The sequence below is a fragment of the Grampus griseus genome (genome assembly GCF_964374135.1).
Source record: "Grampus griseus genome assembly, chromosome: 7".
Lineage (NCBI taxonomy): Eukaryota > Metazoa > Chordata > Mammalia > Artiodactyla > Delphinidae > Grampus > Grampus griseus.
This window is the reverse complement of record NC_139001.1, coordinates 11179518-11207179: the sequence shown is the minus strand read 5'-3', so window position 1 is coordinate 11207179 and position 27662 is coordinate 11179518. Positions and strand designations below refer to the sequence as shown.

The following is a 27662-nucleotide window of genomic DNA, read 5'->3' as shown; positions in this document are numbered from 1 at the left end:
AGGGTGGTGGTATCTGTAAGATTTCTCTGTCAATAGCTAAGTGTCCTGGCTGTGTACAGAAATGAGGAGAGATGGAAAGACAGCGTTGTTTCAGAAAAAGGGAGACCACCGTCTTGAATTACTGAGATGGTTTGTATTTCTTCCTCTTTGCTCCATTAAGCTGCGTTTTCATAAGACTTTTGTTGCTGTGATTGAAGGTTTCTTTTGGAGAGTTTGCGGATGATTTTGGAACTGAATAAGTTGCTTTTATATGCTAAATTATTTTGTATTCACTAAGTTATTGACGAAGTGGTAGTTACTAAATGTTCGTAAAACCTTTGGTCTACCAAATATCTACTTAAGTTCTTTCACTTGTACCACTCTTTGAAATAAAGTAATTTGGTACCCCACTTCTCCCCCAAAAAACTTTGTAAGAGTAATACTGAGGCAATGGGTATATGAGAAAACTCATTCTTGGAAAATGCAAGGTATGCCTAGTAGAGTATGATTTGTTTTGTTTTCTTCTTAAGTTGGGCAAAGAAGCATTATTACTCTTCCATGACTATTATTTCTTCAACAAACATTTATTGGGTGCCTACTAGGTTCTTTGTAAAGCCTTGGACTGTGCTGATGATTAGAGCAAAATCCTTGTTCTCTTGGTGCTTACATTCTAGTGGAGGAGATGGGAACACATAATAAGTAATCAAATGAGAAAAATGTCAGGGGCAAGTATGCACTAAAATAGTATGATAGGAGAGACCTTCTCTGAGAGGCCACTTTTATTTATATATATATATTTAAAATTTATTTCATTTTATTTTTGGCTGCGTTGGGTCTTTGTTGCTGCGCGCGGTCTTTCTTTAGTTGCGGCGAGCGGGGTCTACTCTTGGTTGCAACTCATGGGCTTCTCATTGCGGTGGCTTCTCTTGTTGCAGAGCATGGGCTCTAGGCGTGCGGGCTTCAGTAGTTGTGGCCAGAGGGCTCAGTATCTTCCCAGACCAGGGCTTGAACCTGTGTCTCCTGCATTGGCAGGCGGATTCTTAACCACTGTGCCACCAGGGAAGCCGGAGAGGTTAGTTTTAGATTGTAGAGTCAAGAAAGCACTCTGAGAAGTTGATAGTGTTGTTATTGAAGTACAACACAATCCTAGAGCTAGGTAGTATTTAGGAGATAGTCTGGTTCATTCTTTTCATTTACAAATAAAGACTTAGTTTGTGGGCAACTTTTGGTTTTAAAATGAAGCCAGTAGTCCAATTTGTTTTGAGTATACTTGCATTATGTGCATAATAAGTATGCCAGTGTTTTTACTAAACACAAGGTCCTTTGATACATTTCAAGTATTTAGTTTGGAAAGTATGTATATATTTACTCTTCTGGATTTCTGACATTTCTGTGTAGCCGTTTGCAAGTATAAATTTACTTTGTTGCAGCAAATGTGTAATATGAAAAATATTTACAAATTTCTTCCTAGAAGTCACATTTCCGAAACATTATATATGAAAGGATATCTCATTATACATGACAATTGTTTATTTTATTGGAATTTAATCTGTAACAGATAGGACTCCATATCTCTGTTTAGGGGTGATTCTGCAAATATTTATTGCTCACTTGGCTTGTGTCATGTACTGTGGGAGGCACTGGTCCTACTTGGATCCCACTATCCTTAAGGAGCTTGCATTCTAAGTATGTAAACATAATTATGATACACTGTAATGTTTCATAGCTTTGAGCTATCCCTGAAATACGTAAATGAATAGGGAAAGCTTCACAGAAGATTTGATGCCTGAGCAAAGACCTTTAAAGACAAGATCCACATGGCAGGTGGCTTCATGTAGTTGAAAGAACAAATACTTATGAGCTAGATAAACCTGGTTTTGAATCCTGGCTCCACTTACTGTGTGGTACTGAGAATGTCAGTCTCTTTGAGTTTGAAGTTTCTCATCTATGAAAAGGTGAGGATAAGGTGTACCTTATACATTTGGGATGTAGATTAGTTTTCAATATTAGAGATAGTGTATGTTTGACATCTCACATGATGCCTGGGATATATAATATCAAAAGCTCCCCAATATATGAGGGGCATTATTAACAAGGGGGACAGGATATTCCATGAGTAGGGAACAATATGTGAAGGATGCTGAAATGAGAAGCAGCTTTATAAAAAAATCTATCAGTTTGGATTCTTTAGATGTAACTCAAAACCTGACTCAAGTTGGTTTAAAAATATGAGCGGAGGGACTTCCCTGGCCGTCCAGTGGTTAAGACTTCGCCTTCCGGTGTAGGGGGTGCAGGTTCGATCGCTGCTCAGGGAGCTAAGATCCCACATGCCTCCACACCAAAAAACCAAAACATAAAGCGGAAGCAATATTGTAACAAATTCAATAAAGACTTTAAAAAGTGGTCCACATCAAAAAATCTTTGAAAATATGAGGGGAATTTATTGTGTGTTTTTAAATAAGACTTAATCCAGTGGTTAATGATGTTGCCTCGATTTCCCTCATCCAAAGATGGCTGCTCCCAGCTCCTGGGGCTACATACTGCCTTAATTTATATCATTGTTACAACTTTTCCAGAAGTTGTGATTCAGTCTAGATTAGCTTAGGTCATATGGCTAAGTAGAACCAGTGCCCTCATTGGATGCGTTCTATCATGACGTTATTGAAACAACAAGGATTTCCAAGATAGGGTTCCCAACTCAGAAATCTGGGATACTTGTGAAGGAAAGAATGGATCCTGAATCAAATGTCTGCTGCAGAAATATTGAAAGGACAGTAATTCCTGAGGATTTTTTTCTTTGGAAAGCAATAATATAGGAAAATAAGAATAATATAACTATTGAGTTTAATAATAATGTCTTTGCTATTTAGATGCCATGGTATAATTGAAAGAATATGAATTTTGAAGTCAGATTTTGACACTGCCACTAGCTTTGTGACTTAGGGCAAAGTATTAAGGCCACTATGTGTAGGTTGGCCTGAACCCATCCCCTCAGCCTCAGTTTCTTTATTTGTGATAAAAGATGGTAATATATAGCTTAAGGTTGTTCTGAGGATTAAATGGTACAATTCATTGAATATTTATTTAACATATATTATTTTTGAGTATGGTGCTAAGCAGTGGATGTACATATATGAACTGAGTCATGTTAGCTGCCGGTCAGAAACCTTGATGTGCCTAAAAAATGCTGATACACAGTAAAGGGTATCTACTATCATGAATTTAAAATTTTGGGATAGTCACATGCCTTTTATATATTTAGCAGTATCTTTGTTTAAATAAATCGAACAAGTATCTTATTGTTAATATTACTAGACTCAGAGCTGATCTTTTTTTTTTTTTTTTTTGCGGTAAGCGGGCCTCTCACTGTTGTGGCCTCTCCCATTGCGGAGCACAGGCTCCGGATGCGCAGGCCCAGCGGCCACGGCTCACGGGCCCAGCCGCTCCGCGGCATGTGGGATCTTCCCGGACCGGAGCACGAACCCGTGTCCCCTGCATCGGCAGGCGGACCCTCAACCCCTGCGCCACCAGGGAAGCCCAGAGCTGATCTTTTATTTCCTGTTTTTTCTTTCAGATGACTGCACTCTGTGCTTGTATGATGCTTATTTAGAATATGTAACTGAATTCCGATTGTGAAACTTTAAAATAGACTTGAGATAGATGTATTAAACTGTCACTGAGGTAGAATGGGGTTGTTCTAACAGATTGATTTGCCACTCTTTCTGCTTCTGTCTACAGAAATATTTAGAATTATGAATGGCATTCTATTACAGCCAACATAAAATATTACCTTCATGTTAAAGAACTTACAGTTTAAGACTAGCTTTAGACCAAATTATTTATTTTGTGGAGAGTTTTAGCATTTGTGTAATCAGTAAATAATATGAGAGTTGTTTTATCCTTTAAAAATGATTCATAAACTTTTCAGAGAGAGTTTAGATAAAAATAAAAAATAACATTTGAGAAACACCGTGTCCCACTTAATACCAGCCCTTTTATGTGAACAGTGCATTTAAACTTGGAATTTCGCAGGAGGATAAATGTAGACAGATAGTAACTTATACTCTATTAATTTTGTGTGCATTTTGAGTCTTTTGGTGAATCTTATAAGAATTTTGACTTTAAAGTTGGACAGATGAAAAGAGGCATTTGTTTTTATACACTCATTAACATTTGAGTGGATTGCAATCAAATACCCTTTTGGAACTCTGTTTATAATATTCAGTACCACATGAGCTCACAGTTGGCGGTGATTTATATCCTTAATTCCCTTTTCACTTTTTTTAGTACTCTAACATGGCTACATTCAGTGAGATATTTTGACAGTGTAGTACAACTTCAATTTAGTGTGAGTGGGAAAACTGATAACTTTTTCAATTGTGAAGGGCAGAGTTTTTTTTTTCCTTTTTTCCCCCTTTTAAAACAAATATTCATTAAGTCCAGGCACTAGTACATGTGTTGGGGAAACAAAAATTAAAGAAATGAAAAATAAGATAATAATAACTACTATTTAGAATTACTGACTGCTCACTCTGTGTCAGGCATTATTCTAGTAACAATCATATAAGGAAAGTACTGTTACCCTCCACAACTTTAAATTGTAAAATGTAGCTTACACTCTTAATGCTTGCTGTAAATTGTTGTGAATTCTATATTTGAGGGATTTAAATGGTAGATTTTACTTCATTGGATTTTAAGAGGCAGGACAGGTAGTTTATGGATGTATCACACATTTTTGTTTTATAGTTATGTCACGCTTTTCTTTAAATAGTTTTAGTTAGCTTCAAATGTCTGTTCATTGACTTATTTAGAAACTGTTGTTGTGTATTGTGAGTGTAATGGGATATGGTGCTGACTGGTTCTGATACTGATTTTTTTGAGTTTGGCACATAGGTACCAAGGCATTTATAACTTGCTACCAAGGCATTTTTATATCAAGTTCGTATCTGTTCTTCTCTCATTTGTCTGTGAATTTGGATCAGTGTGATTGTAAACACTTTGACCTTTAGTCAGTTTCAAAGTATTGGTTGTACGATTTATCTAGATTAAATCTATATTAAAATTTTGTGAGTTGGATTACAAATAAAAAGAATTAAAACATTCTTTTAAGGAACTTGCTGATCTCTGGACCTCAATTTAAAATTTATTGCCTCTTTAGAAAGCTCTGTATCTAACTTCAGTACACTCTTTGGAAAATAAGCAAATCCTCAGACTGACAATTTTCAGTCTTCTCTATGCAACATGCATCATGCTTACATTCTTGAGAAGCTTCTGTGGAGATATTCAGGACTAGGTGCCATTACCCTTCCTGTTTTTTCCTCCACTCAGTAATGCATTTCCCAATCCACATGGTCAAATCGATGATTATCTAGGAATATAAACCTTTGGTTCTTCTAATGTATATTAAAATAAATCATTCATAACTTTGGGTACTTCGTTAATAGGTTCCTTGGGACATCGTTTACAGCCTCACACATTAGAGCTGTTGCCCTAAAGACACCTGATTGGACATGATGAGAATGAAATTTATTAACTTATAGGAGGGATAGGAACCTTATTTGAATTGTTCTATGTATGGGGAGTGAGTTTTTGTTTGTTTTTAAGTTAGAACATATTTTTCCAAAGACTCCTGAGTAAGACATGGTCTCTTTTTGATTGGTACCATAACTGCTTTTTAGAGGGCGGGAAGTCATAGTTAACACTTTGCTTTTATTCTAGTTGCTTATTTTAAGAGATGAATTAAACTGGAGCATGGTGTAAGGCAGTTGATTAGGATAAGGAGATTTGAAATTCTGTATGAGAGGAATATTTGCAGGGACCAGAAGTGTTATTAGCTTAAAGAAGAAAAAACTAGAGAGTGAGGGTGGGGAGCTGTTCACTTAGTCACTGTCTTTGGGTAAATTAAGGCATTTATGTGGAAGAGGTAATAGGTTTATTCTGTAGGGGGAGATACAAGACCAGGTATGGAAGTTACAGAGAAACATACATGTTTAGAAAAGGAAGAGGAATTTTCCTTGTAGTGTCAGATTCTAAAAATTCTTTTCTTCCCCCACTTTTTGGTTAAATTTTGCAAGATCTTTGATGGGAGAAGTATGAAAATCAGCAGAACTAATAATGTGGGAAGATGTGAAAACTTCCTCATTTCTCTCTTCTAATCTTTATCTCTTACTCTGTGAATCTTGGTGGCTCTAACTTGGAACAGTTGTGCTCAGTAGGTACTTCTATAAAAAGATTGCTAGTGTCTAGTAAAGAGACTTGGCATTTTTGAAATAGGAGGGATTTAAAATTTTAAGAATTCCTCATGTTTTCTAGGAATGTTTTTTCATCAAAGAAACCAGCCTACATATATGTCAGTTAAATTTGATTTTGAAGGGAAAGAACCATTTATTTTCCATTCTTTGTTATGTTTAGTTTTTAATTGAATTTTAATTTTTATCGGAAGAATATATGCACATAGTTTTAAAAAGGCCAAGACTTATAACGAACAGCAGCAGTCGTCTCTTCCCTTTCTCTGTTTCTGATTACCATAGACAGTCGGTTCTTTTTCTCTTTACTTACCTTAGTATTTCTGGCTAGCATGCTTACAGCTATTTTTTTAATTTTTCAATTTTTGCTTTTATCTATTGACTTCTCTACTGTACAAGAGGGAAGATAAGGCTTTGGCCCTCTTAACACTCCTCTCACTCTCCACCTATACTCTGCTTCTACTCCTTCAATATAACATCACAATTTTTGGTTAAATCACTATTTAGTATTTACCTTATTGCATTATATACATACTGTTCTCAGCTAAGTCATACAGTATATTACTACTACATTTTCTTTCTTGTACAACCTTTTCCCCCTGAAGTTTGTAATTGTCTAGGTTACTTCATTTGCATTGTTTTCCATGTGTGTATCATTATTATATCCCCAGATAAATTATCTCTGGCTGAGGTATATAACTGTTTTCAATATGACCAGATATGCCAGGTACTTCTTCTTTTTTTCCTGGGTACTTCTGTCAGCCTCTGGTCTGGAAATGCTGCTCTCTAGGCCTGCTCCGCAGCTGTCATCCTGGGACTTTCTCCTGCCTTCATTGTGGAAATTCCCGTCATGCCTAACCTGTGTTGCAACCTCTTTTTCCAGGACCCCCGCATTTCCATTAGCCTCCTGATTCAAGGTTAATGGGAGAGCATTTTTGAGAGCTACATGGCTGAAAGTGTTTTATTCTGCCCTCACATTCACAAAGGTGAAAATACTTTACCCTTGGAATTTTTAAGGCATCGCTTAATTGTCTTTAATTAATTAATTAATTTTTGGCTGCGTTGGGTCTTTGTTGCAGTGCGCAGGCTTCTCATTGTAGTGGTTTCTCTTGTTGTGGAGCATGGGCTCTAGCACGCAGGCTCAGTAGTTGAGGCTCACGGGCTTAGTTGCTCCGCGGCATGTGGGATCTTCCCGGACCAGGGCTCGAACCTGTGTCCCCTGCATCAGCAGGTGGATTCTTAACCACTGCTCTTACCAGGGAAGTCCCGCTTAATTGTCTTTAATCCTTCAGTACTGCTATTGAGAAGTTTGATTCTATTCTTATTACTCATTCTTTGTGCCCTATTTTCCACTCCCTCTTTGAGAGTATGTATGATCTTTTTATCCCTACTATTCTGAACCTATAGTGAATTGTTTTTTTTTTTTTTTTTTTTTCCCGGTACTCGGGCCTCTCGCCGTCGTGGCCTGTCCCGTTGGCTTCCATTTCTTAGCATAGTACCCAGTAGCGATCCTCAGCTGTGCCTGAGTCCAGAGCCTATTTGGAATAGCCTCTCCAGATCAGATTTTCCTTCAGACTTCTGCCTAGGACTTCTTAGGGGTAGTCTTATGGAAGTAGGGAAACTGGGAATCTATTTTTGACCCTATGTAAATCCCCCAACTTGTGGCTTGATTCCTTTCATGAATCTTCCAGGGGTTCTGTAGTGGGAATCATCTTTAGTTGGCTTCTCCCACCTCTACAGGAGCATCTGTTTTGGCTTTCTTTAGTCTGCACAGTCAGTTACTGCTGGTAATTTTCTAGATTTTGGTATGCCTTTGGGTTCCTTCTTTGTTCTCTGTTCTTCTCTTTGTGGGTTAATGCTTTTTTATTCCTTTGCTGTCATTTCAGTAGAGCTTAGAGAGGTAGTAAACTCTCTAAAACTTGGGTTTTGTCCACTTTTAGCAAGAATACCTTAATTAGGTTTAAATTGTTACTTGGGTGTTATTTTTTAGGTGCTTGCCCTAAATGTTACAAGGACCTTACTGTGAGTGTAGTGTTTCTGGCTTTCAAAAACAAAAACCCAAAATAACAATTATAGTTTGCACTGTGTGTGTGTGTGTGTGTGTGTGTATTTTCAGTGTTTTAAAGTTGTGTTCTGGATAAACTAACATTCTGGACTATCTAATACATATCTTGGTATCAAAAGTCTGTAGATTTTTGATAACCTGTTAAAGGCATCTTCCATTTGTTGTAGATTTTAAATGTATAATTTATTTATTAATTTTTTAATTTTTAATTTTTTGCGGTACGCGGACCTCTCACTGCTGTGGCCTCTCCCGTTGCGGAGCACAGGCTCCACACGCACAGGCTCAGCGGCCATGGCTCACGGGCCTAGCCGCTCCGCGGCACGTGGGATCCTTCCAGACCCCCCTGCATCGGCAGGCGGACTCTCAACCACTGTGCCACCAGGGAAGCCCTTAAATGTATAATTTTTATAATATGAAACATTGTATATAATATTTTTACTAAATAACTAAGATTGGAATAGATTTAAATGCCAGATTAGCTTTATTACTTTATGCCAACATTAACAACCACCTAAATCTCCACAGCCTAGTAAAATATTTTAACCAGCTTTTCCCCCAGCAGGAGAAAAACAATTAATAAAACTAGCTAAATAAGTTTTCTTACTTATTCATCTAGCATACATTGTAATTTGAGTTGACAAATGGCTATTTGGAAGATTGTTTGCTGCGTAGTTAAGAGTAGCATACTGATGGACATGTGGAATGAGTCACACCATCTGGTTGCAGTCATACCTGGGTGGTGGTCGTTAAAACTAAAACTCCTGGTAATCTGCATATGACTTTATTATACTGCAGAAGCATGTTGGGCTCCACCAGTAGATGACTTTGGAACTTCTTGAAACCAATTAAGTGACAAACATGCTTTCAAAATATCAATACTGCTGTTATTAAATGAGTCATTAAAAAAATTTCTTTTGTACTAAACTGGAGACTTAAAACGTGTATTTTAGGATCCAGAATGGGTGGTACTTCAATATTGGCACTGTAAAAATGATGTGGTTTACTTGCCTGACACTTTCATCCAATAGTTATGACTAATGTCATTACAGTAAAGTGTTTTATAAACACTGGATTCACATGATAGCTAAACTTGGCTTAGCAGAAAAGGGGAAGTGGCAGCAGCTTCCAGGAATATATCTTGAAAATAACTAAATAAATGAGTAATTCAGATTTGATTGAGGATTTCATTCATTTAAGTGATCAAATTTGGTAGATGGAGAAGGTAGTCTGCCGATGAAAAAAATTTAGTTTGTGTAAAAATTGTGGTTTCTATAGATAGTAACATGGACTCTTAAGTTGACATACATTAAAACCAACTTTTTTGTTGTGTAATTTTAGGAGTCTTAACATCTGTATAGATTCATGTAACTACCACCACAATCAGAACATGGAATGGACCTGTTCAGTTACCCCTCAAGACTCTCTAACCCTTGTCTTTCCTTAACCCCTGGCCTCTACTGATCCATTCTCCAACAACTATAGTTTTTCTTTCTGAGAATGTCATTTACACAGTATATAACCTTTTTAGATTACCTTCTTCACTCAGCATAATACTTTTAAGATTAATTCAGGTTAGTTGTTATTGGATGGGCCAAAAGGTTTGTTCCGTTTTTTCTGTAAGATGGCTCTAGTAGCACATAGTTGTCTTTAACTTCATTTGACACAATTTTGTTAGATTGTATGTGGCAGCTGTCATATCAGCATGCATTTAAAAAGACTTATCAAAATTGGCCATTTTAATATTGAAAATGGAAGAAAAACAGCATTTTCGGTATATTATGTTTTATTATTTCAAGAATGGTAAAAATGCAGCTGAAACACACAGAAAGATTTGTGCAGTGTATGGAGTAGGTGCTGTGACTGATTGAACGTGTCAAAAGTGGTTTGCAAAGTTTCGTGCTGGAGATTTCTCCATTGGACAATGCTCCATGGCCAGGTAGACCAGTTGAAGTTGATAGTGATCAAATCAAAACAATAATTGAGAACAGTTGATGTTATACCACGCAGGAGATGGCTGACATACTCAAAATATCCACATCAAGTGTTGAAAATCATATGCACCAGGTTGGTTACGTGAATCACTTTGATGTTTTGGTTGCACATAAGTTAAGTGAAAAAAACCTTCTTGACCATATTTCCGCATGCGATCTTCTACTGAAATGTAATGAAAACATTCCTTTTTTAAAACACATTGTGACTGGTGATGAAAATTGGATACTCTACAACAATGTGGAATGGAAGAGATCGTGGGGCAAGCGAAATGAACCACCAACCACACCAGAGGCCGGTCTTCATTCCAGAGAAGGTGACTTTGTGTATATGGTGGGATTGGAAGGGAGTCCACTATTATGAGCTCCTTCTGGAAAGCCAAACGGTTAATTCCAACAAGTACTGCTCCCAGTTAGACCAACTGAAGCGGCACTCGACAAAAAGGGTCCAGAATTAGTCAACAGAAAACACGTAATCTTTCATCAGGATAACACAAGACTGCATGTTTCTTTGATGACCAGGCAAAAACTGTTACAGCTTGGCTGGGAAGTTCTTTTTTTAATTTTTATTTATTTATTTATTTATTTTTGCGGTACGCGGGCCTCTCACTGTTGTGGCCTCTCCCGTTGCGGAGCACAGGCTCTGGACGCGCAGACTCAGCGGCCATGGCTCACGGGCCCAGCCGCTCCGCGGCATGTGGGATCTTCCCGGCCCAGGGCACGAACCCGTGTGCCCTGCATCGGCAGACGGACTCTCAACCACTATGCCACCAGGGAAGCCCTGGCTGTGAAGTTCTGATTCATCCATCGTACTCAGCAGACATTGCACCTTCGGATTTCCATTTATTTCGGTCTTTACAAAATTCTCTTAATGGAAAAAATTTCAATTCCCTGGAAGAATGTAAAAGGCACCTGGAACAGTTCTTTGCTCAAAAAGATAAAGAGTTTTGGGAAGATGGAATTACGAAGTTGCCTGAAAAATGGCAGAAGGTAGTGGAACAAAAGGGTGAATACGTTGTTCAATAAAGTTCTTGGTGAAAATGAAAAATGTGTCTTTTATTTTTACTTAAAAAACCGAAGGCACTTTTTGGCCCACCCAATACATATTCTAGTAGTCCATTTCTCCTTATTGCTGAGTAGTATTTCATTGCTTGGGAGTTTACCTGTTCCTCATTTGAGGGACACTTGGGTTGTTTCCAGTTTTTGTTACATATGAAACAACCCAGTTGTTTCATACAGTTATTTATATACAGATTTTTTGGTGAACACAAGTTTTCATTTCACCTGGGTAAATACCTAGGAGTGGAACTGTTAGGTCTTATGGTAAGTGTATGTTTAATTTTTTTTTAAAAAAAGACAGTGTTTTTGGTTGTTTTGATTTGATTTCCCCTTTATACTGGTTAGGAAGCTGTAAATTCTATGTTATTTTATGGTCACCGTTGAAACTTTATTATCCATCCTAACATTCTAGACTTAATCAGTATTTTAACCTTCCCCTAATAATACAAAGTCTTTAAAAATACAGAGTACTCTCACTTAAGTGCTATTTTTGGTAAAATGTTAAATTTGCCCCTTCCTCTCCACCATACATAGGATATTTTGAAATCAAATGCTATTTGTTTAGATTTGCCAATGTGTTTCCCAGTTTTTTTGCTCACCCCTTTGCATCGCACAACCTTCTTGGGGTTATTTTTTTTCTTAAAGTGTATACAGTCATCCGCTAGTATCCTTGGGGGATTGGTTCCAGGATGTCCCACAGATACCAAAATCTGATGACGCTCAAGTCCCTTATGTAAGATGCATATGACCTATACACATCCTCCTGTTTACTTTAAATCATGTCTAATTACTTATAATACCTAATAAAATGTAAACGCTATGTAAATGGTCATAAGTACAATGTAAATGCTATGTAAATAGGTGTAAATGCAATGTGAATACTGTGTAAATAGTTGCTGGGCACATGGCAAATTCCAACTTTGCTTTTTGGAACTTTCTGGAATTTTTTTCCCCAGTGTTTCTGATCTGGAGTTGGTTGAATTCCTGGATGTAGAACCCAGGGACGCAGAGAGCCAACTGTATGTTTCTTTAGTGAAGATCTCTTGGGGGTAGACTCTGGTTTTTGTTTATCTGGAAATGTCATTTTGATGTTAGACTTCAAAGATATTTTTGCTGAGTTAACAACTTTTTTTTTAACTACTTAAAGATAACATTCCACTATTTTCTGGTTTCCATTGAAAAGTCTTTCGGTCAGATTTTGTTTCCTTTGTCTTTTCTTTCTGAGTGCTTTTTTTTGGGGGGGGGGGGTACGCGGGCTTCTCACTGTTGTGGCCTCTCTCGTTGCGGAGCACAGGCTCCGGACGCTCAGGCTCAGCGGCCATGGCTCACGGGCCCAGCCGCTCTGCGGCATGTGGGATCCTCCCGGACCGGGGCACGAACCCCTGTCCCCTGCATCGGCAGGCGGACTCTCAACTACTGTGCCACCAGGGAAGCCCCTGAGTGCTTTTAAGATATTCTGTTTATCTTTGAAGTTTCACCCAAATGTTTCTAAGTATGAATTTTATTTGTCCTGATTTTGATAAGCTGTGCTTCCTATATCTGTAGACGCATGACTTTCATTGGATTTTAAAAAATCTCAGCCGTTAGCTCTTCAAATATTGCCTCTCCTTCATTCTTTCAATTCTGTCTCTCAAAAGCAAGGCCACCCCCACCCCTGTTTTGTTTCCTTTTCTAAAAACACTTGCTTTTTTCCGTCTCCTTAAGTATCTGTGCTGCCTTCTGGGTTATTTCTTATTTCTGTTTTCTAATTCACCAAATCTCTCTTTTGGTGTGTCTTATCTGCTCTTTAACTAATTTGTTGAATTTTTAATTTCCACATTTATAATTTTTCATTTCTGAAAGTTCTGACTTTTAAATTTAACTGTTATTCTGATAATTACACAATTTCCTGTTCATTTTTATTCCATCTTTTGTTTGTTTTAACATTTCCTACATGCTATATTTACTTTGTATTTTGTATTTGATAAATCCAATGGCTAAAGTCTTGGGAAGAGGTGGCATAAAGCTTTTGTTTCTACTGACTCAAGCTCAGTGATTTGTTTTTTTGTTGTGTGATGATTTTTATTATAATCTCATCTTTTATTGAAATTAATATTTTCAAATCCTGATAGCATAATTTATAAATTAGAAATGCATTTCTCTCTTTTTTTTTTTGGCGGTACGTGGGCCTCTCACTGTTGTGGCCTCTCCCTTGAGGAGCACAGGCTCCAGACGCGCAGGCTCTGTGGCCATGAGTCACGGGCCTAGCCGCTCAGTGGCATGTGGCATCTTCCCGGACCAGGGCACGAACCCGTGTCCCCTGTATCAGCAGGCGGACTCTCAACCACTGCGCCACCAGGGAAGTCCAGAAATGCATTTCTCTTGAGAGGATTTGTATATTCTTCTCCTGTGATCTAGGGATACTACCACCCTGAAGCTACTTAATTCTCCATCCAGGGTCTTGGGTTTAACAGGGATATCTCAGGTTTACCTCTCATCTTGTCTTAGTTATTGTTGGTATTTGCCTTCTGAGCAACACTGAATTTTTTGTATGACATGGGCCACTCTTCTGGTTTCAGCTCACTCTTTTTTTTTTTTGGTCTTTTTTTTTCTTTTGGGAAGGGGGGATTCTTTGAGAGCCCCCTTACTTTCTAGAAATGTTAACAATTAGGGTTTTTTTATTTTTTTAAATAATTTATGGGGTGTCATATTTTAGCAGAGGAACCTGTCAAAATATCTAGTCTGCTCTACTATTGTAAGTAGAAATTAATGAGATTAGATATGCAAAGTGGCAATCTAGGTTACTTTAAAAATATTAATTTCCTTCTGTCTTATTAAATTATATTTTGCCTACCAATTTGTATAAGTGTGCTTGACATCATATGGTTACTTTTTGTGGACACTTTCTTTAATCTCTTCTAAGGGTTTCTATTTTCTGCTATTCTGGAAATAGTAAATTTATGGGAAAATTTAAGTGTTTTGTTGTATATGAGGTAAATGTGTAGAATGTTCTGTAGAAGATTGAACCTAGGTAGAATTTATATCTCAGTAGTGATCCAAAAGAATTCTGCTTCTTTCTTCACTTGGTAGTTAACATATTTGGTATATTTAGAGCAGTGGTTCTCAAGTAGAAGGACTCTGCTGTCCCATCCCACACCCCTGAGGGACATTTATCAGTATCTTGAAACATTTTTCATTATTCCGACTGGGTTGGGCATGCTTCTGGCATTTAGTGCGTAGAGGCCAGGGATGCTGCCCTACCTCCTACAGTGCACAGGACAGCCCCCTCATGGTAAAGAATTCTCTTGCCTAATATGTCGGTAGTGCCTGATTTAGAGAAATGAGGTAAAGATAAATTGTTGATGCTGGTGGCTATATTTGGGAGGAAAGTTTTCCAGGTTTTTTAGAAAAACTGAAAGAAAGCCTTAACAACTGTTCTGTCGTTTACTTTCTGTAATTCTTCAGCACAGACATTCACATCCATAAAGCCAGGACTAAAAGTCCAAATTTTTTGACTACTACTAGTTAATTGAATTGTTTATTATTTCTTGCAGTTTCTTTTTTTTCTGTTACAGAATAAGTAACAAGTTTTCATTGTGGAAAACTTGGAGAGAATAGAAAATTATAAATAGAAAAAAAATCATTCAGTTCCATAATCTATAAGCAAAGACTGTTAACATTTTGGGGTATTTAGTTTGTTTTCTTTGCAGATATTTTTAATATAGCTTTGAGAATACTATATAATTTTCATCTTAAAACCAAGCATAAGTATGCATAGTTGTACAGTTTTATTGTCGCTTAATCACTTCCCCTTTGATAATGAAGTTTTTTTTTGTTTTTTTTTTTAGTATGAGTGATGTTTGATGAACATCTTGTACATAGTTAAGTTTCAGATTCCTTCTTTAGAATAGATTCCTAAAAGGTTATTACTGGGTCAAAACGCATGAATAAGGTTATTCACAGGTTGGTGAATTTATCCTACTGTCATCGGTGTATGAGACTACATTTTTTACTACAGCCTCATCAGTCTGCATTCTTCTTAAGAAATTGATAGAGTCAGCCTTCTATTTTTTTACCAAACTATTTTATAGTCATGTTATATCCACATACAAAGCTTTTGGAAGCTAAAAAAGGAAAAATTTTTGCACTGAAGATACAGTTAATCTACCAGAATTAATGGAATATAAAAGAGTAATTAGAGAAACCAATATGAACAAATGTAAAATTTCCTTGGAGTTACTCAATTTATGTAAGTAATCTGCTGACCTGCAAAATTGTGTCTACCAGTTTTGTAAATTGAATCTTATTTTAAGTGCACTGAGAGCGCATTTAAAGAAGCTCTGTAATAGGTCTTCTTGTTAAGTGGGAAAATGTCCTGTCATATTTTGGTTATGAGTATGTTATGGTTTTGTTTGTTTCATAAGTGAGAAAATTTGTTCACTTATTTAAGTAATATGAATACCTTCTTTACGCAAAAATGGGCATTGTGGTATGGTAGGGCCTTGAGATGTATGAGAGAGTAAGCTATACAGTGCAGTGCTTTCATGAGATTACATCTGTTTGCAACTTTAGGAGTCAGGGGTTCCCTCATTTGATGATTTGAGAAGTACAGGGATATAATTCATTGCTCCAAACTTTCTTATTCAAACATACACCCTTGTAGCGGTGTTTGACATTTCCTTGTTAGAAAGTTATTCCTTTGCTTTTTTTTATTGAAAGGATACTATAAGGGAGATGGAAGGGTAGAGGGTTGGCTGGAACAAGGGTAGAGGCAGTATTAGGGAATAAGGAGAGACAAAGTTGCTAAATGTGAGGGAGGGAGCAGAGGAATCTGAGAGAACAATAATAAGTTAATTCCTTTTCAAATTGTTTTGGAACAAGATAGGACTTGTTAGGATAAATATCATAAATGAATAAGCTGTGAATATGATGAATTTAGTCTTATTCTCATAATACAGATGAATTGGAAAACAAAATGTCCTGCTTTAAAGGAATAATAATGACTTCGCTAAATTTTCACTTTTGGAAATTTAGATGATATCGTTAAAGCCTTAATTTGTGATTGCTAGTTGTAAAGGTACTTGAAAGTAATTCATATGGTAGTTGTTTCTTCATAGTTAAGTTTGGAAGTTTTACTAGGATGAAATTGCTGTGTTCAGTTTCTCCTACTGTGCAATCTTCATAACTGTATTTTATAACTTACCAAGAGCTGGAAGGAAAGTAATTTATTAGTTTAGAACTTAAAGCAAAACAACAAAACCTAACTTAACGTTTCTCCACTTCGAAATGTGAAACAGATAACGTCCAAACCTGACATATCATTGTCACTTTCTTAGGAAATATGAAAATATTTAAGTAATAACTTTGAATTCTTTACCGTTGAGCCCCTCATATATATATTATTCTCCTTCCATCAGACATACACTAAAGCAATATTTGTGTTTCCAAGAAGCTCATGTGTTACAGGTACTGTTTGCTTCTAACTAGGTGGTTACTTGAATTTATCTTTAAATATATTATTTAGTGTGGGTCTGACTAAATTTACATTGACATAACTATTGTGGGGATTAATAGTTTAAGATAACTTTTAAATATTTGTAGTTTATGGAATGAAAACACTGTTCCAAGTTTAAATGTGCTAATTAAAAATGTTTTGAATTATCTGATACATAATTTTTAAAATACTATAGTTTGTAATAGTAAATCTGTAAAATATTTTATCTTTCAGGCGAGGGTTAAATCCACCACACAGGGTGAAATCCATCTCCATGACAACATTCACACAACAGGAAATTGAATTCCTTCAAAAACATGGAAATGAAGTAAGTGTTTTTTACAATTTTCAACTTTTTTGTTGGTAGTCATTTTAATAAGATTTAATAAGTTGCTTAGAATGGTGAATTTTCACTGTCTAAAAAGTTATTTTTGTATTCTATATTTAGATGTTGTAGAAAGTACTCATTTAATAATGTGTTTAGAATTAATGTCTACTACATAAATATTTTACCTTAAACCTGAGATGAAACCTGTGTGTAAACTTTGTCAGTATTGAATATAAAAGGCATTTTTGGAGGACATCTAGTATTGGAGTAACTGTTAGTTTTTGCTTTAAAAGACAAAATAAGAGAGGGAGAAAGGGAATTAACATTGTGGTATTGTAGTAAACTTTTGTTAGGCTGTTGTGTGATCAGCTTTCACTTGAGGACCCCTCTTTGCTTTTTACGTTTTTAACTTTAGATGAATGTGATGTTTAATATTGAGCAGTGCTCAGTAGGGAGGAGGTTCGTAGTGCTGGGGGGGCAGGCTAGCGTCATGAGGAACTCAGTAAAGATTAGCAGGGGAGCCTTTTCTTTCTACTCTGCTTTAATGGGCTTTCAGGAATTCCATTTTGTTTGCTTTCTTAGTAAAAGTGGTGGTCTACTATTTAAAAAAAAAAACTATAAAATTAACAGCGAAAGCAAGCATATTTTATAATCTTGGGGCAAGGATGAGCCAGTCAACCCAATTGATCAGTAATAGCCATTATTATTTAATATACACTTTAATCACTTCCTAGAAAGGAAATATTATTTTAGTTGTACTACAGTGGTTGCATGTTATTTTGGGGGGTTTTTGGCATGTTTCTGATATGACACAGAAAAGAATTTAAGTCTTAAGATTTTATTAATTTCAATCTTCTTTTTCACCCTCAGAAGATATATGCAAGCGTTTTGTACTCTGCCTCTTTTTTTCCCTAACACTTTGATAGTAGCATCTTAAACTTGCTTGTCTACTTGTGATTCATGTGTGTATATGGTTCTAAAGTAGTAAAGAAGTATAAATTTAAGATTATGAAATATTTTTAAATACATGATTTAGAGAATTGAGCACACACTTTGAAGTTTCCAGACTTTGCCGATAAAAAATTATCTTGAGTAATCAAGTTCCAGACTGATGTAGGTACATTACAGGAAAATCTAAAGCAAGATAAAGGGCAGAAGGTGTGTAATGACAGTAAGTGTAGAAATGTATTTTTGGATTAAAAGACAATTTGAACTATTTGTATAAAGTTTGGGATTAGCCTAGTAGTGCATATTTTAAATTACTTCCTTAGAATTTTGGCCTTCTATACAAAATTTTGGACATCAGAATGGAGTCAGAAATGAAAAAATATTATCTGTTCTTAGATTAAAAATCAACTGACAGTAGATAAAGTCAGAGTAGTAGAACTGGAAAGGTAACAAACAATGCATTGGAGAAGTAAGTAAAAAACGTTCAAACCTGTCAGTAGATAAGATTAGGTGGAGACTGGTTCCAGAATACTACGATTGAAGGACCTTTTTTTTTCTGAAATTGTGGTAAGTACACTTGACATGAGATGTACTCTCTTAAAAAATTTTTAAGTGTAAAATGTAGTATTGTTAACTATAGGCAGAGTGTTGTAAATGGATCTTTAGAACTTACTCATCTTGCATAACTGAACTTTATACCCATTGAAGCAACCACCATTCTGTTTTCTGCTTCTGTGAGTTGGACTGTTTTAGATGCCTCATTTAAGTGGAGTCATGTAGTATAGCTCTTCTGTGACTGGCTTATTTCACTTGGCATAATGTTCTCAAGGTTCAGCTGTACTGTTGCATATGACAGGATTTCTGAAGGAAGTTATTAAGGCTGTAATATCAAAATAAATTTAGAATATATGAAAAGAAATTTTAGGTAACTCATTATATCAAATAGTAGAAACAAAATACAAACAATAGAGATGACTGGAATGGATTTATGAATCTTAAATCCTAAAAAGAGTCATGCAAATTAATAAGCCATTTAAAGCCCTCACCATGGCAGTCACTGTACTAGGTACTTGGATACAGTTATAGAAATGTCACATAGGCTTAGCTGACATAGGGCTCATGGTCTAGTTCGGGAGACAGGTATGTAACAAATAATTACAACAGTGTGTTAGATAATTACTGATAAAGAATAAGAAGTTTCAGAAGTAATGTGGAAGGAGGGACTCAATCTGTTGGTGAAAAGGAGAGGATTGGGAAGATCTCACAGAGGGGGCTGAACATTTGCTGGCTTTTGAGGGTGACTAGGACTTAGGCTGGCAGGAAAAGATATTGCAGGCAGAGCAAACACAGTGCACAAAGAAAAAGAGAAATTTGCAATGGTTCTTACTGCTAGAAAGTGTACCAACCATTTAATTACTTGTTAGGGGAGAAAAACATACTTTCTTGTGTCCCTGAGGACATCTTAGAACCAAAGTATTGGACTAGGTATATTTGATTCTTTACAATATTAGCAATATCTGTGTTCTTAAAATTTCAAGAGATGTATAGAAGGTGAAGATTGATATCATGAAATGCAGGATGATTGGTACAACTTAATAAAAAACTATAGACTTGAAGTACAAGTGCTTTATTATCAGTTTATCTTATTTAAACATTTAAATCTTAAGTATAACATGCATAGAGAAAAAATACAGATCTTTATTTTTTGTTTCAAATTATGTTGCCATATTTGCACTGTGTGTTCTCTCTCAGTAGTCTGAAAAGGACCATACTCAATCATATAAATTTTGGATTAAAAAGAAGATACTGTCATACATCTTGTGCATGAATGGGTTCATGCCTGAAGTTAAAAGATCAAAAAGTATATTAACTGCCAGAAGTCTTGGATCTTCTACCCCTATGAGGAAGTTTTAACGTTCTGAGGGGCATGTTTGGTTGTTACGATTAGGGAACGTTGCTGGCTTAAGCAGACAAGCACCATGGTTGCTGGATGATTCACAAGGTGTTGAATAGAGTTAACCTATATTCCATATGCTTTGGATGTTCCTCCAGACCTTTATAAGTGGGAAAAACCTTTTCACAGTCAGCCTGCATGTATAACTTAAATCTGTTTTATATGCTTTCATTAATAGCCGTGAACAACTTATTGCCAGAAGTCATGCTGCCAAGTCCAGAGTCAAGTGTGGGAGGGGACTACCAAGTTACAGGGCAGAGGGCTTGGATACAGGAAGCCATTAATTGAGACCGTCGATGCAGTGACTTGACACATTTGTATATCTGGGAAAGATTTCACTTTTCATTGAGAACTTTACTAAGAATTGTTCACTGTTTCTGGCAAGTCACAAAACTGATGGCAGCACTACTCACGGCATTTGAGTCATTAATAAAGTACATCTGAATTGGTCTGAGTTGGTAACTGGTAAGCAGATGATGTTATTAGTATTTATAAATATGTATCACGGACACCCCTGATGTTTATAACATATCATTAGTATCTACAGATGTAGTTTACAAGTTACTTGAATATTACTTTAGAATTCTTAGACTCCTACAGTGTGTTCATTGGAGGAGATACGTACATTATCAGGATATAGAACATACTTGCCAGATGTTAGTAAAATATTTTATAACAAAGCACTTTGTGTTTATTGGTGTTGACATTTTTTCCAAAAGTCAGATATTTCACAAAAAATTTCCACATATTTATCTTGTAATGCTTTCTTTTGTATCATGATGTTACTTAAAAAAAATCTTTAGTGGTTTGCTCCATATGTCCTCTTTTATGATGTTGTGGGTCAACCATGGTCCTCTAGTTGAGGGAATTTCACTATTGGGTTAACTTCTGATTATCAAACTTAATGGAAGGAAGGCTGGCTAACAGTGCTATAGATAATTCAGTAAAAGGAAAATGTAGAAGTAATTTTATTTTGAACCATACAGTTTTTCTTTTCTAGTAATAAATTAATCTTCCTAATTATGTTTCAGGACTGAGAGTAAAAGGGTTACTGCTGATGCTCCACAGGCATAAAATCTACATGTAGAAATAAAATCATGCATTCATTGACAGTATTTGATCATCTTTATGCTAGATAAAAAAAATAACCCCCAACCCAGAAGCTAAAGCTTTAAAAAAATCCTTCTTAAACAGTAGACCCATAAGGTAAGGTGTGCTTTTTCCCTGGTTAACATTCATAATTGATTCATTCTTCATTCTTTTTTTTTTTTAAATTTATTTATTTTTTATTTTTGTCTGTGTTGGGTCTTCGTTTCTGTGCGAGGGCTTTCTCTAGTGCAGTGAGCAGGGGCTACTCTTCATCACAGTGCGCGGGCCTCTCACTATCGCGGCCTCTCTTGTTTGCGGCGCACAGGCTCCAGACGCTCAGGCTCAGTAGTAGTGGCTCACGGGCCTAGTTGCTCCGTGGCATGTGGGATCTTCCCAGACCAGGGCTCGAACCCGTGTCCCCTGCATTGGCAGGCAGATTCTCAACCACTGCGCCACCAGGGAAGCCCCATTCTTCATTCTTGAAGCAGAGATTTATTAATCATCTACCATGTGCCAGGGATTGTCCTTGGGTGCTAGGGATACTGTCTATGATTCGTGCCCTCAGGTAAAGTTTACAGTCTACTAGGGGAGAGAGACAGTAAAAATCATTTTTTTCAGTTCCATTTTGGTATAAGAGTGAGAAAGGCCTTCAGTTTAGAGTTGTAAATGCTTGGGATTATGCAGACAGTTTTTTTCAAGAAGTTATACTTATGGCTTAAATAGGCTTTATTTTATGAGACAGCTCTTTAGGCCTTTTGTGTAGTTAAATTGCATCTTTGGGAAGATTGGAGTTATTTTATAATCAGAAACAAGCATTGCCACAAAGAAAAATATTTTGATACCTAAAAAATTTAGAGTTCCAAATTCACATGCTGTGACAGTTTTGCTGGAATATTCAGGTATCATTTTATGATATGTTATACTCAATCTATTATGCTGTTAAATAGGACACTAGTGGTTATTTCCTAAATCATCCTGTCTTATAAACTTATAATAAGTGATGGTCATTCTCAATACAGAACAGTGGACTCTGTAAAGTAGAAGACCAATATCAGAAAGAGCCCGTAGGCCATTACCATAGTAAAGACAATGAGCTTTTGAATTAATCCTGAATCAGGGCATGGAGCTGTCAGGTAGTTTCAAAGTGTTGTATTCATTTCTTTTAAGTTTGATTAAAAACTAAACAATCTAACCCAACTGCAGCTCTCTAGGGAAATTGATAAAATTTGGGCTGGGCCTATTAAAAGAGTACTTGAAGTGCAGTGGTCTTGTGCAGAAAGGATTGGATTTGGACTTGGAAGGTTGAGAACGATGGACAAGATGCCTCTGAGCCTCAGTTTCTACAAGTGTAAAATAATAACAGTATCTTAATATAGAAAGGCTAGAATAATTTGAGCTCAAGCAACCTGTGAAAGTTCCCAGCATATTTCTTATTTTTTTATTTATTTATTTTTTTGCGGCACGCGGGCCTCTCACTGTTGTGGCCTCTCCCATTGCGGAGCACAGGCTCCGTATGCACAGGCTCAGCGGCCATGGCTCACGGGCCCAGCCGCTCTGCGGCATGTGGGATCTTCCCGGACCAGGGCACGAACCCGTGTCCCCTGCATCGGCAGGCAGACTCTCAACCACTGCGCCACCAGGGAAGCCCTCCCAGCATATTTCTTATAGAATAATATAGATATTCAGATGTTTGTTGAATCAGAATCTAAGATAGTAGAAGGTATAGAAGGATTATCAATATATTTTTTTTGACTTTTTGTTCAGAGTGGTTTCATTAGGGGAATTTTTCAGTTTTCTTAGAATACAGTAGCATCATTTACATTAATTTTAGGTTATGTATTTAAACTCTTGGAGCATTTTAATTATATGCTGAGCTTAAATAATATTAGTAAAATTTGGCAGTTATTTTAGTAACAGCATATTAAATGTCACTATTGAGTGGCAGAGTTAAGTTACATACTCATTAATCCAGGGTCTACAGTTACTTTGCTGTCTGTACAGAGGTTGGCAAAACTGCTTCTGTAAATGGCCAGATGGTAAATATTGAAGGCCACCTACGTACAGTCTCTGTTGTATATTCTTGTTAGAAAAAATCTTTAAAAAGTAACCCTTTAAATATGCATAAACCAAATGATCAGGGGCAGTACAAAAATAGGCCAGTGACCCAAATTTGATCTGCAGGTGGTTGATTATAGACTCCTTGGTCTATGGAATTCCAAAGTTTTCAGTTCTCAATATAAATTCTTTTATAACCTTGCTTCTTTTCCTAGTTAATCTTTTTCTTGCTTCATTACCAATAGAAATGTTTGAACGCCAGTGGTTTCTGTATCCCACTTTTCTTGCCATTTTGCTCAAGCTGAATCATTTATCCTGAATCTGTTTTGCAAGACCTATCAAAGTTTTTACCCTTCCATCAAGTCTTTCAGGAGTATTTTAGCCCACAGGGACTAACACCCCCCTGCCCCCCATACTTTAAGCTTTTTTTTTTTTAATATAGCATTGACTCTAAGATTTTACACAATTTTTTTTTTATTGCTCTCATGTTTCTTCTGTATTGGTCTTATTACCTTCAAAACATTATAGACATTTCCATGGCATAATCTTATATACTTCTTCATTATACCTAGAGCAGTGAGAATGTATGAATGTGTGTGTTTGTGTGTGTGTGTACATATATGTAAATGTGTTTATTTTAAATTTTATTTTAATTTTATTTGTTTTATTATTATTATATTTGTAAAAATTCCTGGGCTTTACTCCTCAGAGATTCTGACCCTGGGTGTGGGGTGGGGCAGAGGAGTGTCTGTCTGCATTTTCAGCCAGAAGCCCCATGTGATTCTGTTGCTGATGGCTACAGACCACCTTTTGAGAGAACCAGTACAGTAACTAAAGGCTCCATCCAGTCTAGACTCAAAATAATCTGTGGTCTAGTTTCGGCACCACTAATGGATAAGCCTTGTTACCTTGGGGAAACTACTTTTCCCTGAGCTTCATTTTCCTTTGTACACTATGGGAAGTACCTGTCCTGCCTATTTGATGAGGTTGATTTGAAGGTAGTACGTGTGAAAACATTTTGAAAACTGATGTATTATGTAGATGTAAGATGTCAGTTTTAAGTGCAAATGTACTTTTTCATTGACTTCTAAGCTCAGGGGGAAAAAAGTATATAGGAAAATGGTGTGCTTTGAACTGAATTTAGTTTAGGGAGATTTTTGCAGAATTACAGTCAATATGATGGTATTAATCAGTATGAAAAGTTAATTCAATAATAATAGTAACATTTCAAAAAATTTTAACTAAAAATATGTAATTATTTGAGAGACTAGCTTCCTAGTGAGATATTTGAGGTTTAAAACCATCTAGCTAAAATATCGAAGCATGTTCTGTATTAAAGAGGCTATTTGTTTAACTCCTGCATATTTATGAAGAAACACATATTTTAAAGTTTGACCTCTATTTTGAAAGAAAGGCGAGGTGTTAAGTTTCTAAAAATTCTGCTGAATCAAATCAGTAATGACATAGTAATCTTTAAAATATTCAGATTGCATTCTTTGATATTAGTTGTTGGCTTTCAGAGAAATATCTAATGATACTAATTAACAAAAAGAATGTTGGAAATGTTATCTTTGTTTTGTACATATTGTAGCTTGTTGATCTTTCTGAGTGATGACTGAAAACTCAAGAGTATTGTAGAAGGAGCTGGACGGTAGTTTGTAACTACTCTGAGCATTTATTTAACTTTTTATTGCATTTGTATCCCAGGTCATATTATTTATTTCCTTCTAACTCTTTGCTTCAGCCATTCTAGCTTCCTCTCATCTCTCAGCTTTTGGTTCTTTCTTTCTTGCCATTAAGTATGTTATCTTTTTTTTTTTTTAAATCTTACTTGAATCTAATTAAAAATAAAATTATTCATTCTTTTTGTTCTTTTTTAAACTTTTTGTTGTGGAGCTGCTCATATATCTACACAGCAGACAGAATAATGTACCAAACTCCTGTCCCTTTTTTATTATGTGAAGCAGATCTGAGACATACAATTTTCCTCTGTAAATTCAGGAACTAGATGTTATCTCTAAAAAAGGACTTTAAAAGAATATATAACTCCATATCGTTTTCATATCCATAGAAACTAATAGTAATCTAATTACATAGCCAGTGTTCAAGTTTCCTTTTATTTCATAAATTTCCTTTTTTCTCTTCCCTTAAGCATATGTTTGAATAGAGATGCAAGTAAGGCTCACATGTTATGAGTGGTTAATATGGGTTTTGAAACTCTGACAAAGGATTGGAGGCTAGATGGGTCAGACTTTGGCCTGCCTAGGCCTGGCTGGGACCAGGCAACTTCCTGGGGCCTGTACCAACCACTTGGTCTGTGGGATAGAGTCAGGTTTGTGCCAGGACAGTGGGGGCCTCAGACCAGGTGGTTACTCTGGGGCTGGATACACTGTAACTGGGGGCCCTTCCAGCTCAAGTCCCTGGGAAACATAGCAGTTGAGGTGAATTCCAAGCTTTGCAGTCAAACTCATAGTACAAGTTCTCCCGGTACATATCTGAGTTGTAGTCTTTCACATGTGTCTTCCATTGCTCCAGCATCACCTGCTACCAGGCTGCTGAAAATCAATGTTGGGTTCTTACTATAGAGCAGGAATGCTAGTTGGTTGCTAGGACCAACCAACAGCCAACAACTGGCATTCATCTTGGCAACAGAAGATTCCATCTGGATGCAGGGTGCTTAATGAGCTGGTAAGAAGGAACTTAAGAAAAGCTCTGGAGCCATAGAGTTTTGACGAATTGGTGATGACATCGAAGGTTTTTTGGTTCTGTTTCATGAAATTCAAGCCATCCTGCACAGGCAAGATCATCTTTGGGTAGTAGTAGCCATAGGCCATGCCCGGCAGGAACTTCTTAGAGATTTAGATGGTATCTTTTGTCAGTTTTCTCCTAGACCATGGGCTCCACCAGTTCCCCAGGGATGATCTCTTACTGGCCTGTGATGCTAGGATTTTTCCAAGGATGGGGTGGGTGTGAGCAGTCATCTTCTGGCACTGGAACCTGTCCTGCCTTGTGCCACCTAACTGCAGTATGGTGCCATAAGTCTTACTGAAGGTGAGCAAGGCCTCCTGGTAGTGTGAGCGCTGTAGCTGCTCTGCTTGAGGGGGGCCTGGTTGGGTTATCTGCTAAGTTGTTTCTCATACCCCCCTCTCATGGATGGCCATAGCAAGATCTTGTCCCCGGCAGAGGCTGCTCAAAGCCACAACACAATGGCCATATTTGGCTGTCTTCTGCCCCCTCACCTCTCAACATTTTATTATGAGAAATACATAAAACTTTAAAAATTATGCAGGCACATTAAACACGGTGCTGTATTTGCGCTAGCAAATATCTGTGTGTGTCTCCATTTGGTCATCCACCTTATATTTTTCTTGCATTTCAAAGTAATTTGCAAACATTAGTTCATATCACCCCTAAAATCATATATATCATTAATTAGAATTCGATATTTGTTAAGATTTTTTTGAGGTATAATTTATGCACAGTGAATGTAAAAGTCATAATTGTACCTTTGGAAGAGTTTTGATAAATGTATCCAGTTTGGTAACCCAAAGTCCTATAAAGATATAGAACATGACCATCATTCCCCCAGAGTTCCCCTAACATCTCTTCCTGTTCAGTCCCTCCCCTTTCCAGAGGCAACCACTGTTTTGATTTTTATTCATACTCATATAAAGAAAATAATTAAGAATGCTTTTTTTGTTCTACAAATAAAAAATACTGGAAAGGGTATGGAGAAAAGGGACCCCTCCTACACTCTTGGTAGAAAGGTAAATTGGTGCAGCTGCTATGGAAAACAGTATGGAGGTTCCTCAAAAAGCTAAAAATAGAGTTGTCCTATGATCCAGCAATTCCTCTCCTCGACATATATCCAGACAAAACTATAATTCAGAAAGATAGATGCATCCCTATGTTCATAGAAGCACTATTCACAATAGCCAAGACATGAAAACAACATGTGTTCATCAGCAGATGAATGAATAAAGATGTGATACATATACACAGTGGAATACTACTCAGCCATAAAAAGGAATGAAATAATGCCATTTACAGCAGACATGGGGGACCTAGAGATTATTGTACTACGTGAAGTAAGTCAGAAGACTTATCATATGATATCAAGTATATGTAGAATCTAAAAAAAAGTTACAAATGAATTTACTTACAAAGCAGAAACAGACTTAGAAAACAAACTTATGGTTACCAAAGGGGAAAGGTGAGGGGGAAGGATAAATTAGGAGCTTGGGGTTAACATATACACACTGCAATATATAAAATAGATAATCAACAAGGACCTACTGATTGCCTTTTCTTTTGATTATGGATCACACTCTCTTGTGTATCTAGTGATTTTGGATTATATCTAGAGCATCAGCAAATGGTAGGTTGTAGAGCCTCTGGGTTCTGTCTTGTTTGTCCAGAAAGTATTCGTTTTGTTTGTTTTGTTCACTTTTTACTTTAGCAAACTCTGCCTTCCCTGGT

The 27662-nt window shown here is 36.6% G+C and overlaps 1 protein-coding gene across 7 annotated transcripts in view; it reads left to right on the top strand.

Moving 5' to 3' along the window:
* Positions 1 to 27662, top strand: part of AGFG1 (ArfGAP with FG repeats 1) — a gene marked incomplete at its 5' end in the record, with an annotated part of 74271 nt that overhangs the window by 941 nt on the left and 45668 nt on the right. For 6 of the 7 annotated variants that reach the window (XM_082658846.1, XM_082658845.1, XM_082658844.1 and 3 more), the window contains one exon: positions 17044 to 17137. In XM_082658846.1, coding sequence (XP_082514972.1) covers positions 17044 to 17137 — 94 coding nt within the window. Of the gene's footprint in view, positions 1 to 17043; positions 17138 to 27662 lie in introns of those variants that run through there. The other variant, XM_082658847.1, reaches the window with a different exon arrangement.